Source organism: Hyla sarda, chromosome 13, assembly GCF_029499605.1.
Source record: "Hyla sarda isolate aHylSar1 chromosome 13, aHylSar1.hap1, whole genome shotgun sequence".
Lineage (NCBI taxonomy): Eukaryota > Metazoa > Chordata > Amphibia > Anura > Hylidae > Hyla > Hyla sarda.
The window spans coordinates 33429063-33449321 of record NC_079201.1 but is presented as its reverse complement, the minus strand read 5'-3'; the positions used below and the strand labels follow the sequence as shown (position 1 = coordinate 33449321).

The window sequence follows — 20259 nt, the reverse complement described above, 5'->3', positions numbered from 1 at the left end:
GCTCTGATGCGATCGGTCATACACAGGACGTAAATGTACGCCAAACCAGGATGTACATTTACTTCCGTGGTCGTTAAGGGGTTAAAGGATTTGTGTGAGAGTTATTATAAAGGTCATCTTTATGCTCCATAAACTATGGGGGAGATTTATCAAGACCATGGAAGCGTGGTGCAGTTGCCCATAGCAACCAATCAGCGCACTTTATAAATCTCCCCCTATGACTTTTGTAAAAAGATAAATGAGGTATGTGTGGGACTTGTCCTCTGTGGTAGGATCCTCTATTCCAAGCGTATTATACTTTCTTTTACATTTTGTGATCCTTTTTGGCTTTTGTTTACTGTATACAAACAGTTACATTTTGGTTCTGCTTTTGCATCTGTTATATGTGGCTCTTTCCCTATTTTAATGCTTTTTTTATTGTTAGTTTTCCAAACCTTAGGGTGTGTTCACATGATTGATTTCTCACGCAAAATCTACCTAATCCACCTAGGTTGCTACATGCAAATTAGCTATTTTACATGCAGACTAGTGCTTTACAATTCCGCTCCAATCCTCGTCCCTGCTCCCGTGCTTAGACTGGAGGGTGGCGTACCCTTCAAAAATGAATAGCAATAGAAAGAAGTATCCAGCACCAGGAAAGCAGGTAAAATCCTAACTTTACTGTGGCATCTGAATAAAATGGGTACACAAGAGCGTAGTCGCCTACGCCATGATTAAGTGCACCTGAGCCTGAAACGCGTAGGAGACTACGCTCCTGTGTACCCATTTTATTCAGATGCCACAATAACGTTATGTATTTTACATGCTTTCCCGGTGCTGGATACTTCTTTCTATTCTACATGCAGACATCCAAAACATTTAAGAGATGCTCACCTCATATTGCCTGCGGGTTGCAGGTAGGTCATTGATTTGGTCGCTCCAGTCCTGTTTAATAATCTTGTTCTGTTCATCACTCAGGTAGAGCAGCTCCTTTGTGCATCCATGCAAGTGGTTGTACAGGCTGCCCAGGTGCCTGCCCCGCCATGCTGAATCTTCCTGTAATCAGCAGTAATGCTTAAGGTCATTCAAGTCTCATGATGGGACACTTTAATGGACAACTTCCCCTCCATTTCATAGCCAATGTGATTCCTAACATATTTGTAAATCACCTTATTAACTAAAAGTACTTCTTATCCAAGAAAAAACTGCTATAAAGTCTTATAACAGCGAGATCAGGGCGAATTACAGGAACTGGGTTTACCATGTGCTCAGTGCAGTAGAGAAAGCCTGATAAAGCCTTAATTGTGTACCTGCAATCTGAGCCTGTTTGCTGGAAGAAGATATTCCCCCCTCTCACCAGCCATAAAGCTCAATGCAGCTGTTTCTTGTATAGATATCAGTGCATCTAATCCTGTATGCCCACAGTGCTGCAGTGTAACCCTTTCCTTGCTGTGTAGATGCTGTGTCTTTCCTTACTGCCCTCCCAGCACCTTGCAAAACCAATGCATTTTCTCCAGCACTATGTCATGGCATAGCAGAAAGGAGCTTTGATTGGCCAGAGAAAGAACTAGAGTAAAGAAAGTGCAGGTTTGAGTACTATTGGCAAACAGCCTGGCTCTGATCTTACCCCCTTAAATGGAGAGAATTAGAAATAGCTGTGTACTGTGGAGGGTGTCCTCAAGAGCTCAATGACAGCAGAAAGAGCACTAAAATCACCCTGTCACCACTAAAAATATATTACAAATGAGTCAGTAAAGAATTTTAGACCTAATACTAACTAGTACTAACTAGTATTAATAATACCAGTATTATTATTTACTTATTTTTTTAGAATTCGTCAGTTTATTACAAAGTAAAAAAAAACAACAAAAAAAACTAAAAGCAAAAAAAAATAAAAATATACCAGTATTATTAATAATACCACTTTTAAAAGATAAATCATTATAACCTATAACAAGCTTTATTTTGTGCCCCAAGACTATGAAAAAAAATTAGGCTGTGACTAAGATTTCTCTTTGGTCAATCCCTTTCTGAATGTCAACTATGTGAACCATGATGTCCAGGTTTAATTTTATACACACAATATATGTTTGGGTTATTGGTCTGCTTCTACATATGTGGAATATATTGCATTATTTGCTTATCAGCTTCCTTGTCAATGTCATTCTGTAGTGTTGTTACCAAAATGTCTTACCTGCAAGCTGCGATACTGGGTTTTAACAGCTGCCTGGTCCTGTAAGAACATAAAATTGTTATCAATTTCCAGCAAAAAGAATAAAACGCTATACACACTTTTATTCTACATGGATGACAGGCTGCATTGTTTCATGGACGTGTCAGAAGAACCTTTTTATTGCGAGGCTCAAACTTCCATGTTTTTCCGCCCTACCATCATATCTTACAATACACCTTGTGTTGCTCTGTGTGTGTTCTGGGCTTGCGCTGGTCATGCCAAGTTAGTTATTTCTTCCCTATGTCCTCCTATGTTCCTTCTGCTCAGTACCAATATATCCTGGTACTACAAAGCTAAAAACTCCGCCAGCTAAATGACTATGGTATTTTGTAAATATGTCTTCTAACTAATGATATTGATGACTTATCTATAAGATATGCCATTAAGGTCTTATTGCTGGGGATCTAGTCTCTGCACTGATGACATTGTAGGGCCAAGGTCTGACCTTGCTTCAGCTTGGCAAAAAAATTCAGTTGTCATGAACTTCCCGCTAGAGTAATATTCCGCAGTATGCAATATCTAGACATAATTACCTGAGGGAGGTTGCGGATTTCTGTCCCATATTCATCAATCTCTCTCTGGAGAATGTTCTGTTCTGCAATTTGACGTTCCACATCTGCCAGGCTGGGTCCATAGGGAGCATTATCTATTGCTCTCTAGAAACAACATAAAATGGACATGAAAAATGCAGTGATAGAAAATGCATAATTTACACCCCCTTTCTCCATATTACACTAATGCATATCGTCTAGTCCTTCGCACACACAAATAAAAATTCAGATTTTATGGCTCTGTACTCTTCCCATATTCCCAAGTCCACTTCCTCTGGAGAACTTTTAATATTACCTTGTACTTCAGAACATGCAGCTAAGTCTGAACCAGCTCTTTCCAAACCCTTGACTCAACCTAACCGCATTTACGTGTCCATCTCATGGACCACTTCAATATCTCGCTCTGTGGCCTCCAAACCATCCTCAACTGTGCTGCCCAGTTAAAGGGGTCCACCAGTGGAAAACTTTTTTTTTTTTTTTAATCAACTGGTGCCAGAAAGTTAAACAGATTTGTAAATTACTTCTATTAAAAAAATCTTAATCCTTCCAGTACTTATTAGCTGCTGAATACTACAGAGGAAATTCTTTTCTTTTTGGAACACAGAGCTCTCTGCTGACATCACGAGCACAGTGCTCTCTGCTGACACCTCTGTCCATTTTAGGAACTGTCCAGAGCAGCATATGTTTGCTATGGGGATTTTTTCCTACTCTGGACAGTTCTTAAAATGGACAGAGATTTCAGCAGAGAGCTCTGTGTTCCCAAAAGAAAATAATTTCCTCTGTAGTATTCAGCAGCTAATAAGTACTGGAAGGATTAAGATTTTTTAATAGAAGGAATATACAAATCTTTTAACTTTCTAGCACCTGTTGATTTGAAAAAAAAGTTTTCCACCAGATTACATCTCTCTTCTTTCCTCCGCTGCCTCTTTCCTCTACCAGTGACTTCTCTTGCAAATTCATTTCAGAATACAATGACAGTACAAGGGTGTCCACAACCTGTTCCTCCCATCCATCTCTCTAAACGCCAAATGTAATGTCTGGTCCTTGCAAGACACTATTGTCTACTCTCTCCCTTTCTGCTCATGTAATCTGCTCCATGTATCCCCCAAACTCTGGAACCTGCTACCCCAAAGACACCCCCATCCAAACCTTCTAAAGCAACCTTAAAGGTAACTTTCATTAAAACAAATTTTTGCTATTGCGCTCCTTATGACAAATAAAAAATATTTCCAATATACCGTACTTTGTTTTAAAAAAATAAAGTTTTCTATGTTTTATTTGTACTTAAAAAAGCTCAAGAGCACATTTTCCCCCATCTTATACACAGACTCAGGACCGAAGCCCAAACACAGGAAGTGCAGCCTGGAGTGCTGGGGGGGGGGGGGGGGAGGGGGGGGGTGATTCCAACCAACAGTATATGGCAGTTAAGTGTGAGAGGAGCTATGATTGGATGAGGCTGGACACACACCCCCTCAGCACTCCAGGCTGCACTTCCTGTGTTGGGGCTGTGTTTGAGATGGGGGAAAATGTGCTCTTGAGCTTCTTTAAGCACAAATAAAACATAGAAAACTTCATTTTTTTTAACCAAAGTATAATAGAAATATTTTTTATTTACCATAAGGAGGGCAATAGCAAAAATTTGTTTTAATGAGAGTGCCCATTTAAACTCCTTTCCTTCAGAAACGCACATGCCCTGTATTAACTCTATCTACACTATAAAGCTGTATTTGCAGCTACTGTCTGTTCTCCCCATCCCCTCTCTTTTTTATCACAGTAAGCTCTTGTTTGTTGTAGTCTTGAATAGCTTCTATGAAGGCAATTGCTATATAAAATACATTATAATGTATACTAATAATTTGCAAATGTACCTTTTTGTTATCTAGGATCTGTGGCCAATTGACTTTTGGCTCGACAGGTATGATATTATATTTCTCGTACACCTCTCTGTATTCTGTACACTCTGCTGTAAGTCGCTCATGGAGTTGGTGGATACTAGAGAAAAATAGTAAAAAGAAAACATGATCATGGTTTTTGCAAACGGCACATGCTTCATTGATAAATGTTTTCTTATGAACAATGAACATTTTTCATCCTTTTCTCCATTGTCTACGGGCTTTTCCTTCTATTTTCCCAGCATTCTTCATCAGTTTAGTTCTCAATCTGACCCTCAAAGCTTAGACGCCATTGCCTTTGTCTAACTTACTCCTTGTCTATCTCCTCAGCTTGCGGATGTCCATATCTTTTTGCTTTGTCGACATCTAGGAAAAGATCTTTAAGCAGAAGCTCAGAGTCCTTTAGGTTCTTTGCATTTTCTTGCTGATGTTCGAATGACTTCTTCACGGTGTAATTGCTGGCGTCCTACAAGGAAAAAGAAAATAAATATTGTAGATTTAGAAGCCATCACCAATATAAGTTATGGCCCTTACGATTACTAAAGGTGTTTTAAGGCTACATTTATTGATGACCTATCCTCAAAGGAATGTAACTTTTTGCTAAAATAAGCATATCAGGAATGCTGACAGGTCAACTTTAGGATACAGCAGTACCAGGCATGTAAATACAATCAGCTAGTAGTACAGAAGTAAAGTGGGGTGGCCTATTGCTTGGAATTATCCCAAAAATATATATTTTTACATTTAGTGTGTGCATAAGATTGTATGGAAAATCAGTTTTTTAATTAATTCCAAACTGTTCCTATTGCAGTATAGATTTATAATATTATTTGGTGCAAGGTAAAACTTGGCTGTCTTAGTACTTTTAGTTAAAAGGGTACTCCAGTGGAGTGATGCCAGAAAGTTAAACAGATTAGTAAATAACTTCTATTAAAAAATGTTTACCCTTCCAGTACTTTTTAGCAGCTGTATGCTACAGAGGAAATACTTTTCTTATTGAATTTCTTTTTTGTCTTGTCCACGGTGCTCTCTGCTGACACCTCTGTCCGTGTCAGGAACTGTCCAGAGCAGCATAGGATTGCTTTGGAGATTTTCTCCTGCTCTGGACAGTTCCTGATACGGGCATCAGGTGTCAGCAGAGAGCACTGTGGACAAGAGAAAAAAGAAATTCAAAAAGAAAAGAATTTCCTCTGTAGCATACAGCTACTGAAAAGTACTGGAAGGGTAAAGATTTTTTAATAGAGGTAATATACAAATCTGTTTAACTTTCTGGCACCAGTTGATTTACTTTGGATTCCATGTTCATAAACCAAAATTATAACCCCAAGTAGATGGTTGTGATTGGTGACCTTCATTCGTCATGTTCCTACCTGCTTCAGTTTCTGGTGAGTCTCCAAGATATTTCTTTCCACTTGGTCTGCATTTTTCTGCATGCGAGAGATCAACAAAGCCAGTTCATTAGCAGTCGCCCTAGAGGAGAGAGTGGTCACAGTTAAAGTGTACCTGTCAGATCCAACAAAAAAAAATGTTTTTTAATATATCACTCAGTACCCAATCCTGGCCATGTCATCAAATTTTTATGTGTCTAGCACCTTTATTTATTTTTTTATTACACTTTTAATTTAGCTCACTAGTCTGAATTCCTCTCGAAGGGAGGGGGTGTGGCCTCACTGTACAGGTCTCCACCCCTCCCTCAGTATGCTGCCTGCTCACATCTCCCCTAGCATTAACAAAACTACCAGCTTGTCCTCACTGACAGTAGCGGGATACAAGCTGACAGTGGGAGCATTTTTCTTCCAGCTGTGAGCCCTGCGTTCACAGCTGTCAATCAAGGAAGTGTGTCCATGACGTAGGTGATGATGCATGGACACAGCAGGACTAGTATGTGTCCAAGCAGGCAGGGGGGGGGCAGTTGTTTTTGTATCTGACAGTGCCCATTTAAATATTAAACATATAAAGTAGACTGCACAGTGGTAAAGTATAGAAATAAATCCAACATTGATCTGAAGGGCTATTCCCATCAACACATTTCCTCAGAACATACTATAAATGCCGGATAGGTGTCAGTACCACCCCTGGGACATTTATCTATAGGGAGCAGCACATGGCTCTTTCCATAACTTCCACATGCTTAAAGGGGTACTCCACTGGCCAGCGTTTGGAAGTAAATGTTTTGAATGCTGTTTTCACGCTGTCGGGGTCGGTCTTCCCCTCCTGACATCACGGCCATGCCCCCTCAATGCAAGTCTATGGGAGGGGGCGTGGATTGCACTTGTGTGCAATGTGGTCCAGACGGTAGGAGAAAAACTCCAGGCTGGTTGCGGGGTGCACACCACTGGTAGTAGGAAACCACGGGCACCTTGGATTTAGGGGTTAAGATTACTTTATTGTACAATAGACAATGCGTTTTGACAGCATGCCACTCCCTTTATCAAGTCTCTTAAAGAAATTACATTTTAGTAGCATTATATCCATAAAACATTTGAAAAACCCCGGGAGTGCCAGGGCTTAGTGACGTAACGCAGGTAAAACATCACATCCTGTTCACACTGTACGTGTACAGGCAATCAGAACGCATTACTCCCATATAAAACAAACACCAATTGTATAAAAAAAATTATTAAAATTGCGTCTAGGAGTTCCTATAATGTGTAGTGTGCAGTATTATAGAATACTACACTACAATGTAACACACTACAAAAAAGGTTTATCGACAAGGGCTACCCAAAATCGCTTTTGAAAGATGCCTTTAATTAGACCAAAAACCTGACCCAAGATGACTGTCTCCCCTCGACATCCACCCAACCATCAAAAACTAGAGAGACCTTCAGTGAACACAATTCCACTCCTAAATTTATTACAACATACACAGTGGCCCACACCGAAATAAAGGATATCCTAAGAAAACATTGGCATATACTAAAAGAAGATCCCATACTGGGACCAGATCTGAAAAGAAACCCAGACTAAATTTTCGGGAGGGCACCCGTCAGCTTCCGAGACATAAAAATTAAAGGGAATGCAAATATCAACATCAGGACCTGTCCAAAGGAGTACACAAGTGTGGGAAACCACATTGTTTCTGTTGCCCATGTATTATGAGCAACAAAACCACCTTTAACCCCTTAAGGACGCAGGCCTTTTTTGCAAATCTGACCACTGTCACTTTAAGCATTAATAACTCTGGGATGCTTTTACTTTTCATTTTGATTCCGAGATTGCTTTTTCGTGAAATATTCTACTTTACGTCGATTCTTGGTGAAAAATTCCAAAATTTGATGAAAAATTTGAAAATTTAGCATTTTTTTTACTTTGAAACTCTCTGCTTATAAGGAAAATGGACATCCCAAATAAATTATATATTGATTCACATATACAGTATGTCTACTTTATGTTAGCATCATAAAGTTGACATGTTTTTACTTTTGGAAGACATCAGAGGGCTTCTAAGTATAGCAGCAATTTTCCAATTTTTCACAAAATTTTCAAAATCTGAATTTTTCAGGGACCAGTTTGGTTTTGAAGGCTAACCCTTTAGGTGTTTCACAGGAATAGCAGCAAAGTGAATGAGAAAATTAAAAATTTATATTTTTTACACTCGCATGTTCTTGTAGACCCAGTTTTTGAAACTGGAGAAAAATCTTCCTAAAATTTGTAACCCAATTGCTCTTGAGTAAGGAAATACCTCATATGTGTATGTAAAGTGTTCTGTGGGTGCACTAGAGGGCTCAGAAGGGAAGGAGCGACAATGGGATTTTGGAGAGTGAGTTTTTCTGAAATGGTTTTTGGGGGGCATGTCCCATTTAGGAAGCCCTATGGTGCCAGAACAGCAAGAAAACCCCCACATGGCATACTATTTTGGAAACTACACCCCTCAGGGAATGTAACAAGGGGTACAGTGAGCCTTAACACCCCACAGGTGTTTAATGACTTTTCGTTAAATTTGGATGTGTAAATTAATATTTTTTTTTCACTAAAATGCATTTTTTCCCCAAAAATTTTTACATTTTTACAAGGAGTAATAGGAGAAAATGTCCCCAAAATTTGTAACCCCATCCCTTCTGAGTATGGAAATACCCCATGTTTGGACGTCAAGTGCACTGCGGGCGCACTACAATGCTCAGAAGAGGAGTCACATTTGGCTTTTGGAAAGCAAATTTTGCTGAAATGGTTTTTGGGGGCATGTCACATTTAGGAAGCCCCTATGGTGCCAGAACAGCAAAAAAACACATGGCATACTATTTTGGAAACTACACCCCTCAAGGAACGTAACAAAGGGTACAGTGAGCCTTAACACCCCACAGGTGTTTGACGACTTTTAGTTAAAGTTGGATGTGTAAATGAATTTTTTTTCCCACTAAAATGCTGTTTTTTCCCCAAATTTTACATTTCTACAAGGGGTAATAGGAGAAAATGCCCCCCAAAATTTGTAACCCCATTTCTTCTGAGTATGGAAATACCCCTTGTGTGGATGTCATCTGAGCTGCTGGCGCACTACAATGCTCTGAAGAGAAGGATCGCCATTAAGATCATGGAGAGAGAATTTGGTTGCCTTGTGCATTTACAAAGCCCCCTGTGGTGCCAGAACAGTGGACCACTGTTCCAAAAATCTGTCAGACACCTGTGGGGCGTAAATGCTCACTGTACCCCTTATTACATTATGTGAGGGGTTTAGTTTCCAAAATGGGGTAAACGCCCCCTCCCGTAGCCATCGGCTGTCCGGGCATGCTGGGAGTTGTAGTTTTGAAAGAGGTCGGCAGGTTGAAGACCACTGTGGCCTTCGTCATCATCCAGACCCCCGTCATCATCCCCCCCCCTTCATCATCACCGCCTGTCAATCCCTTCATCAGTGGTCTTCAACCTGCGGACCTCCAGATGTTGCAAAACTACAACTCCCAGCATGCCAGTCCGGGCATGCTGGGAGTTGTAGTTTTGAAACCTCTGGAGGTCCGCAGGTTGAAGACCACTGTGGCCTTCGTCATCATCCAGACCCCCCCCCCCTTTAGTTTTCTACACACCTCCCGGCCCGCAGCGCTGAGAAGAGGGCCCCCCCGGTCAAAATGGACAGCCCGGAACGACTAATCCTCCCCACCGGACGGTCCCTGCAGCATAAATGTCCCAGATCAGCTCACCCTTCCTTCCCACCGAGGGGAGGTGAGTAGAAAACTAAAGGGGGGGGGGGTCTGGATGATGACGAAGGCCGCAGTGGTCTTCAACCTGCGGACCTCCAGAGGTTTCAAAACTACAACTCCCAGCATGCCCCGACAGCCGATGGCTGTCCGGGCATGCTGGGAGTTGTAGTTTTGCAACATCTGGAGGTCCACAGGTTGAAGACCACTGAGAAGGGATTGACAGGCGGAGAGTTCACTCGAGTATAAGCTGAGGGGGGCGTTTTCAGCACGAAAGATCGTGCTGAAAAACTCGGCTTATACTCGAGCATATTCGGTAGTTATTTATTTAACTGGCTACTTACCTACCTGCCCTTTTACTGTGCAGGACACCAAGGAGGGCAGTATTACAGTTTGTGGGCCTAGAGATGGGCACATTTTCTAGAGGAGGGGAGGACACTGAAAAAATTTAGAGTCTGACATGTTTGTCCTGCAGATGTTAAGAGATCGACACGGCGGTCTGATCCGAACGGAGAAGAAAATGAAAGAGGACACCGCTGATCAGAAAAAAGGCCCAAAATGTAACTGTAATCACTTATATGGTATACACATCCTGTGTACAGCTGATATCTACCGCCATATGGTCCTGTATATAATCACTTATATAGTATACAGATCCTGTATAGTATACTGGTCTGTATATAGTGGTTTTAGTCAGTACAGTATGGCGGTATTATCCAATTATTGTGTGGTGGTATATATTTACTCCTTGTATACCAGTATTATTGGTCATGGAAATTTACCTACGTTAAAGTGTTTCTTACATAAATACATTTTAGTTTATTGTGTGTGGGATTTGGGTGGAATAGGGGCGTGGCAGAAGATTGACGAGCTGCCGAGCCTAGCAGGGGCCCCGAGTGTTGTCAGTCCGCCCCTGCTAGTGGCCATAGTAATAAGTATGTTAATCATGTATCCTCTACTTCAAAAAGGCACATATATATATATATATATATTACAATAATAATAATAAAATCACCCTATGAAATATTATCAGAAGAGAGGTATTATACAAATAGTTTTACAGAATTTATTTAATAATAAATGTAATATTGTTGAAAAAAGTTTTTCTCCTTTAGTCCAACAGGGTAATTTACCGTATATCTAATCTCTACATAAAGTAAAAAAAAAAAAAAGAAATTAACCTAACTAGGGGTCTCCAATTCGGGACCTCCTGTGAATACCTAACACAAAAAGCAATTCCCTATAAGTAGTACCACTGGCCCTTCCTTTCAAGTATGCGCTCTGGATTCTATATCTATATTTATATCTAGTTGATAAAATATATTTTTTTTTAAAAAGGAGAAAACGGTTTCCTAAGTTTAACTTATAAAGCTGAAACGGTATTACATCAGGATTTGAAAACATCTCTTTTAATAATGTTTCTCTATGAACACATATATATTTTTATGTAATTTATGGTCATATGTATGTTATTTGAATTTTTTGCTTCTATAATACTGCACACTACACATTATAGGAACTCCTAGATGCAATTTGAATAGTTTTTTTATACAATTGGTGTTTGTTTTATATGTGAGTAATGCGTTCTGATTGGCTGCACACACTTACCTGTGTGAACAGGATGTGATGTTTTACCTGCGTTACGTCACTAAGCCCTGGAACTGCCGGGCTTTTTCAAATGTTTTATGTATATAATGCTGCTAAAATGTCATTTCTGTAAGAGATTTGATAAAGAGAGCAGCACACTTTCCAAACACATTGTCTATTGTACAATAAAACAATCTTAACCCTTAAATCCACGGTGCCCGTGGTTTCCTACTACCAGCGGTGCGCGCCCCGCAACCAACCTGGGGGTTTTCTTCTCCCATCTGGACCAGTTCAGTGGTAACACAAGTGCAATATGGCAGTTCATGAAGCATTGCTGATTTGTTTAAATGATATAGAAACCTTGAGGCAATCTCTGTGTACGTGTCAGATGTGTCTCATATGATAATGTGAAGGCTTGCTTCCTCGCTCATAAATAAGTACAATATCTGGAGATTCTCAAAATGTGACCAGCACCTTATTATCAGCTTGTAGAATACATACTAATTCTATCGCTCAGTAGAACATATAATACTGCAAATGAGAGGTTGTGGCCTAGTTATGTCATTTTATGGATTTGGCATCTAACTAATAGCTTCAGATATAATAGAGATTTGATAGTTTCACAGTACCAGTCCATTGAGTCATTCATTATAATGGGAAGGGCACATTATTGGAAGAGTACCATAAAGTAAGTATTCTACTCTGACATTCTTTAGTCTACATATAGATCGCAATTATCAACTATTATTGCCCATAAACATGTCTGGAATCAGACATTTGAGAATACAAAAAAGGAAGCACTCAGAGCTCACACAGCTTTGCTGCTATGCCGGAAGGTCGCAGGAGTCAGAGCGTTCTGTCCTGATAAAGTATGCAGAGAAGCTTGGAGAAAAAGACCTTGGGTTCCAGGCGCTGCCAACTCAAGACATCAAGATCAGAAGATACTTTAGAAGATCCAAGGAAGGATCATGTTTATTGTATAAAATAATAAATATAAAAGAACGCCTTTCGAGGGTAGCCCCCTCTTCATTAGATCAGTATCAGTACTGATCTGAAGAAGAGTAGGCTACCCTCGAAATACGTTATTTTATATTATATTTTTTGTTTTATACAATAAACATGATCCTGCTTTGGATCTTCTGAAGTATCTTCTGGTCTTGATATCTTGAGTTGGCAGCGCCTGGAACCCAAGGTCTTTTTCTTCAAGCTTCTCTGCATACAATATGCAACAATGACAGTACTAAAACTCTCTGCAAACTACATGCACACTAAAATCCTGTTCTAGTGTACACAAGAATGCTGAAAAATAACAAACTTTTGGGAGAAACATGGCCAACAGTGCAAAAGGGTGTGATCACTGGCTATGTGACTGTCAAACTGGATGATACATATTTAGTGGTTTCATAAACAGAAACCACACCTTACCCCGCACTATACAGTAAAGAGTGCATTATGCAAGCCAAATTTATTTCATTCTTAATTCTTTAATGAGCTGATAAATAGAATCATTTAGTATATTTATAGATAGCTGGCACTGCCAGAGAAGCTACCGGTATATCTAAAACACAAAAAGTGTGAGCCTCATCCTAAAGCCTCCATTATTTAATGGAGAAATGTGTAAATGCAGTAGGCTACTGTAGTCTCTGACAATTTGCTGGGAGAATCTAATCTATAATGGAAAGTGGAAAAAAAAGAGACCGGAGGACAGCGCCTTGTGCGTTACCCTTGAATGTCTGGAATCTTGTAATCCTGTAAAAGCGCATATCACCCCCAGCACCTTTTAGCTGTGGAAGAAGCTGCTAAGCCCAGAAGGTCACAGGGAGGGGGCAGCCTAACCTGTCACGATACAGTATTTTGGTGTAGAAAGAAGATCTTTCACAGGCGCTGCTTTGACCAAATCTGTAGAAAGAAATCTCCAGGTGTTGGGTATTATTAAATCCACAACAGAATGTAAAGCAATAACAGAAATGGCAATGACACGTTTCGGGGGCTTCTTTCCCCTTCCTCAGATTGCCATTGGCAATCTGAGAAAGGGGGAAGAAGCCCCCGAAACGCGTCATCACCATTTCTGTTATTGTTTTATTATTTTAAATATTCCATGTGGATTAAATAATACCCAGTATCTGGAGATTACCTTCTACAGATTCGGACGGAGAAGCTGATGGCTTCCACATTTTGGTGCAAAGAAAATAGGACTACTTGAATTTAAATATAAATTCTATGATACAGTATGTCAACATACAGATAGAGAATGTTCTATTTTAAAAATACAACTGATTTATTTCCAGTGTATCCATTGTAAACATGGGATATATTGATTTATATCAAATAGAGTAAACCTATATTCACAATGAACGTAAATTACTAAAAATCAGAAAGGCCAGAAATAGTAAGTATAAAATCGTTGGAAAGGTTAAGTGAATAAAATAAATGTACTAAAAACAGATGCCTAAATGGGCACTGTCATTTGCAAAAACTTTTTATTAAATTTAAAGAATAACATTTTATGTAGATTTGTAATGCACATTAAAGGTGACCTTTAATGAAAGAAATCTTTTGATGTATTATAGATTAATGTATGCAGAATAACTTTCCAATATTTTTTTGCAAATGTTATTCACAAATATGCTTCTTTCTATTTAATTTTCCACTTTGAAAAAATGACCACTAGGGGTCTCCCTACCAGTCCTGGCCTCAAGCCTTTTTTTTTTAAATAGATTTCTGACTCATACTGGAGTCCTAAATCTCAGACTGCAGCCGGGACACATACAAGCTCAGCACTGCTCCCTTCCAGGGGATTAAAAAATGAGTATTTGTATCATTGAAAAATTGTTATCTTGTCCCTGCAGCTACTGCCTGTGTGTCTTAGCTGGGAAAAATTACAGGAAGTAAGGGGCCCAGCCGAGGCACACAGGCAAAAGCTGCAGAGACAAGACAGCATTTTTCATCCAAAAATATAAAACAAATTTTAACCAATATATACGTGTATCTTATTTTTTTTTTATCCAAAAGCAACACTTGGTAATAAAAAGGAGTACTAAACTTATAGAAGTAAAGCTATTAAAGAAGTTCACAGCACCATTTCCATCTAAAGAAAGAGGATTGATATTTAACAACTGCATATTAACATAGAAGATTCATAACAGAAAAAGAGCACATGGTGCCTCTATTTTCTTTTTTTTATATATTAAGATAGATATATGTTAATCTGTGGATTTACCAACCACATCTGCTAGAAATTTTTACCAACCATCTATTCCTTTCGGTAAAGTAATATTCTTTATTTTGATTGTTTTCTCCACCCACCCCCTAACTAACCTCAGATTATGATGGTTGAACAACAAAGGCATTGTTCATTATTGTCCATATTGGCTGTCTACTTATGAACACATTGGCCCTCATTTACTATTGCAAACCAAACATGTTTTGTAGGGATGTGCACAAGAAAAGGGGGCATGTCTCCGAAAAGGGGCGTGTTCCCGACATTTTCACAAAAACCCAACATATTTACTAAGGTTTCCACGTAAAATTGGTGGATTTCAGCTAAGGAAAACCCTACAGATCAGAGCATGTGTAAAAAAAAAGCAAAGTGTACGGAAAGTGGAAAATGTAGGGAAACCTTAGTAAATACCATGGAAAATAACTTGTAGGGAATTAAAACCCACAAAGAAACTCTTAGTAAATGAGGGCCAATGCATTGTTGTTGTTGTTTTTAAAAACTAATTTACACCTCCAAAAAGAACAGTTTTCTCTCATTGAATTCAATGGGACAACATTTATCAGTTCACATGTAGTTATATTTTAGGGCCGTAATTCTAACATCCTTAAAGAGTACCTATCATGAACTCATATGTCCCTAATCCCCCCCCCCCCTTATTGGTCCCTGACTCTAATCCTACCTTCTTCTTCTTTTTTTTTTCTAAAACACCTTTTCCTACCTTTATCAGTCCCTTCTTTGTTGCTCAGTTTGTTGCCCTCAGGGAGAGAGGAGGGGGGAGTGGCCCAGCAGGTGTGACATCAGCTGAAGCCTGGCTGGGCTCACTTCCGCTGCTTCTTCTACCGCCGGTTGGGGGGGGGGGGGGGAACTTATACCATACATGGGGATGGAGTTCAATTTACCATATGCCATTCACTTCTCTGCTTGTAATCGGTGCCGGGTGGGGGTGTCATGCGCAGCGATCCTGCTGTGGACTCGGGAGCCGCGGTCCTGCTTTTACTCATGGGGGGGTTGGTGAGGCCGGTCCACCGTCATGCCTGTACTCACGGGGGGGGGGGGGGGGGTTGAGCGGTATGGGATTGGGGGCAGGGATGGTGATGGGGTCCTCAGGCTCTGCGGGAGGGTGTTTGTTATCACAAGCAGACACAGCAGCCTGAATGACAGGCAGGGAGCTGTGCTGTGCTTTTCAGTGTACTGAGATTGCGGACTCATGCAGCCAGGCTGGCATGAGTCTGAAATCAATGAGCCAGGACATGTAGGGAGACCCTTAGTGGTCAGTTTTTAAAAAGTTTAAAAAAATATATAAAGATATATTTTTGTTAATCACATGTTATTAGAAAGTTTTTTCTAATACAATGATTAACAAAATATAAAAAAAAAATTTGGTGACAGGTACCATAAAAAAATTTGGGCTATTCATGTTCCAAAAAAAAAAAATGGTTTTGCTGAAGTTCCTCCAAAAGAGATGTTATATTAGGTAGCAGCCTAAATAGCAAATAAATAAATAACCAGAATTTTTTTTAAAATGGCGCAAAAAATAGCTAATATAAACTCCAAATTCCAGAAAATAATACACTGGAAATAAAGAAAAAGTTAAATAAATTAAGTAAAATAAGCCATTATTTGAGCCTCAAAATACACTGTGTGAACCTAGCCTATAAGTAAGTGTCAAACTGGCCATCGTTGTTCAACGATTATCTTTTTTGGGAACATCCTGAGAACATTTTTTTCTTGAAGGATCATTCGTGGATGATAGATCTTTTCTAAATAGAAGATCTTTTGTCCAATATTTGGTCAAAAAAAGCCAATGTCTTTCCAGACAATGACAGTCTTTCAACTTTAAAGAGGTTATTCCCCATAAAGTGATTTTAGCACCTACCTGCCAGACAATAATGGACATGCTTAGGAAGGATCTGTGCTTGTCTTTGGATTAAATGGCTGTGTTGTGAGATTACCATAAAGCTTTGGCTTTCTTTTTGTGAACCTCAGTATTTCCTGTTGAAGTTTTCTTTTTTTACTACAATTCCCAGAATTCCACTTTCCTACCTACCACACATTAGCCACCCCACCCACTGAACGACAAACAAGCTAGATTCAATGAAAAAGGCCAGTGCTTTCTAATCAGGGTCCCTCCAGCTGTTCCACCCATTGAAGCAGATAGGCTCCCTGTCATCACCTGACTAGTGATGTCAGGTCTCGGCCGCACTGCATCCTGGGAAATACCCGAGGCAGGAGTAATTTTGTATGCTGTAAAAAATTAACATCCAGTGCAAAGATCACATAAGAATATGAGACCAGCTGTTAGAGACAGGTACAGACACTATATTATGAACTAAACTAACTGTACAGCCCCTGTAGCATAAAAAAAATCATGGAATACCCCTTTAATCTAATGTGCACAGCTATCTGAAGTCTTTCCTGAGAAGTTTTATGTTTAAGACCTTTCACCATTTTTGTAGTTACCTTCTATTTTATCTTAACAAGCTCTGGCAAAATAAAACCTGAGATGTGATTGGTTTAAGGCAGATTTAAAAATTTGTATCAGTATTCCAGCTGTCGTCTCACAAGTTCCTACCAGTTATACCTCCAGCTATACAGCCAAGCATTCCACTTGCTTTCCCTTTACCCTGTTCTTACTGTTGACCATCTTTTGTTTTAAAAGGGGTACTCTGCCCCTAGACATCTTATCCCCTATCCAAAGTATACGGGAAAAGATGTCTGATCGTGGGGGTCCCACCGCTGGGGGACACTGTGATCTCCCTGCTACACCCGGCGTTCCTTTAGAGCGGCGGGTGCAGCGTCGGAGGCTCGTGACGTCACAGCTACGTCCCCTCAATACAAGTCTATGAGAGTTGGCGTGATGGCAATCACGCCACCTCCCATAGATTTACATTGAGGGGGCGTGGCTGTGATTTCATGAGTGGGATGTGACTGTGATGTCACCAGCCTCTGCCCCGCAAGTCATCTGGCACAGAGCGAAGTTCGCAGCCGAGATTGCTGGGGGTCCCCAGTGCCGAGACCCCCACAATCAGACATCTTATCCCCTATCCTTTGGATACCCCTTTAACTCATTCTTAAAAGTTGCTCTAAAGGTAGTGTTTTACTTTAACATATCTGAGATGTCATAGGTTAGTTGTTTGAGTATCTTTACCCAGTAGCAGTAATGAGTCATCCCTGAACTTTACCATCTAAAATGTAATGTCACTTTAGAAAAAGGCAGAAGTAGGAAGACAGCTCTTGGTGATGTCATCTAATATGCCACCTAAAGCAATTTGCAGTTGGAGCTAATCGAGCAGACATGTCATAATGTGACTCGAAATCTGGTTTTCTATATTAAGGCCAAGACTACATGGCCATTCAATGCATGACAATCATCAAATATCACGTTATCTCCTATGAAGGAGGGCTTCGTAATAACTATATCTACATTGTAAGATTTTGGAGACAGCAAATTTGTGTAGAAAAAAAAGAAACAGGTGGCGCTATCTAAGCGCCGTTACTTTACTACAAAACTTGGGGAGGAAAGAGTAGATATGCAGTCACCTAATATGTTGCACTTGCAGGCACAACACTGTATCAAGCACATTTTAACTTCGTTGTGGCTGCTGGGCGTCTACAACCGATCATCAAAGATGGTGGTGGTAGCTCATATGCAGGTTGTGGTAATTTTGTTGAATTGCATGAAAAAAGAGATGCAGCAGTGGTGCCTGAGGCATGCCGTGATAGTCAGGGAACAAATTCCAGATGTAGATAAACAAAATAAATTTATATTTAAAGATGATGATGCGTTTCACGAGCGGTCACTTGGGTCATCAGGGCACGACCTGATGAAGCGACTGACTGCCCGCGAAACGCATTGTCATCTTTTAAAAAAAATTAATTTAGTTCATCTACATCTGGAATTTGTTCGTGGAATCCAATGAAAATTTTGGAGACCATATAATTGTGGTGGCATGAAGCATTTTGCATGCATTTTATTTAATGTGCCCCATAGGTTTACAAAAATCTTAATACCACTTTATACCACTCTACCGTGATCACATAGCATAAGAAGTCAGAAAGCACGTAAGATCTTCATGGAGCATTAGTCATAGACCTCATGCACACTACGGTTATACAGTTTCTTAAAACATCTGAGTTGTAATACAATCCCCATGACTGTACCTCCCTACAGAGGCATAATAGAAACTTTTTTCTTTTGCAGATACATCATTCCTTAGTTGAGCCACACCTGAAGTGATGGAAGCCCTTCAAACCAGACTGAACGGAATCAGGTTCTTCTAGTCAAGAGGTCAGAACACAAGGCAGCATTGATCCAATAATGTTAATATTTAGTTTAACAATGATAGTAAGAAGTAGAGTGACATGAAGAGCTTTGTAACAGCCAGAGAGCACAAAATATTTGGAATTCCTGGCTGCTTTTTTGCTGAAGGGCTACTTAAGCAGACTGGTTCTGTAGAAGAATCAGGAGCAAAGTAATGCAAATGTGATGCAAATAGTATAAATCACTTCCGAAAGACAAAAACATGCAAATCCAATAAAGTAACATTGACGTGACCTATGACTGCATTAACCCAGAGCTCCCACATACTGGGACAAGAACATAAAAACACCTGTTTATAATATTCTCTTTATTGCCCCAACCTTCCTCAGGAATCCGCAGCACTCAAACACACCCTAATAAAAAAAATCTTTAATTGAGGAATAAAGTACAACGTTCATGTTATCCACAGATACCAACCACAATGCTGAAGGAAGTCGGTGACAAGTAGTGCTGTCCACTTGTTATAAAACTGAAAATCTCATCATGCCCACTTCAGCATTAGTTAAAAAGCAGCTGTATGAAACCAACTGAGATAAAAAATTTTGTATAATGGATAGCTGCCATTACAAGGATATAATAGAGGGGGGTCCACACTAAAGTCATGGTGGGGAACCAGTAAGGTTAGGTTCGGACTGAGGAATTTCAAGATGGGAATAGGGGCAGCCATCGCCAACGGAATCAGTTGGAGCTAGGACCACGCAGACATTGCCGATCCCTATAGACTACAAGGTATTCCATGCTGTATTCTGATGAAAGAATGAGAAACATCATTCCATTTTTTAGATGGTGGAATTTCAGCGGCCAAAGCTGCACTGTGCATCGGAATCCCATTGACAGCAATGGGACACTGCGGCATTGGAATTTCTGAGCACAATTTCTAAGCAGAATTACGCTTAAGAATTCCGAAGTCTGAACATGTGCAATCCAGTGAATTTCGTAGGTGGCAGGGAATTCTATGGCGCTGACCAGGACAGAGACAATTCAGGTGAGTAGGTTCAGGTAAAAAGTTTTATTCAGCAAAGATGCATCTTAGCTGAATAAAGCTTTTTACCTGAACCTACTCACCTGAATTGTCTCTGTCCTGGTCAGCGCCATAGAATTCCCTGCCACCTACGAAGTTCACTGGATTGCACAAGTTTACACGGGAAGGCTGCAGACGGACAACAAGGAATCCTCCATTGTTCAATACGTGCTAACCATTGTGTTTGTCGGTGCACAACTGGAGCGGGTAAGACACCATCTTGACCATCGTCCCTGTCCGGCATTAGCATGTGTGATCCTCCAAAGTGAGCGCCTCTGCTTTGTGTTTGTAGTCTGAACATAGCCTTAGTCTAAGCAGGTGCCATT

General features: G+C 40.1%; 1 protein-coding gene across 3 annotated transcripts in view; it reads right to left on the bottom strand.

The window, feature by feature from the left end:
• Positions 1-20259, bottom strand: part of EVPL (envoplakin) — a 62095-nt gene that overhangs the window by 24250 nt on the left and 17586 nt on the right. For 2 of the 3 annotated variants that reach the window (XM_056549433.1, XM_056549435.1), the window contains 6 exons: positions 6026-6125; positions 4967-5121; positions 4632-4755; positions 2746-2868; positions 2174-2212; positions 874-1035 (listed from right to left, as the gene is read on the bottom strand). In XM_056549433.1, coding sequence (XP_056405408.1) covers positions 874-1035; positions 2174-2212; positions 2746-2868; positions 4632-4755; positions 4967-5121; positions 6026-6125 — 703 coding nt within the window. Of the gene's footprint in view, positions 1-873; positions 1036-2173; positions 2213-2745; positions 2869-4631; positions 4756-4966; positions 5122-6025; positions 6126-6286; positions 6300-20259 lie in introns of those variants that run through there. The other variant, XM_056549434.1, reaches the window with a different exon arrangement.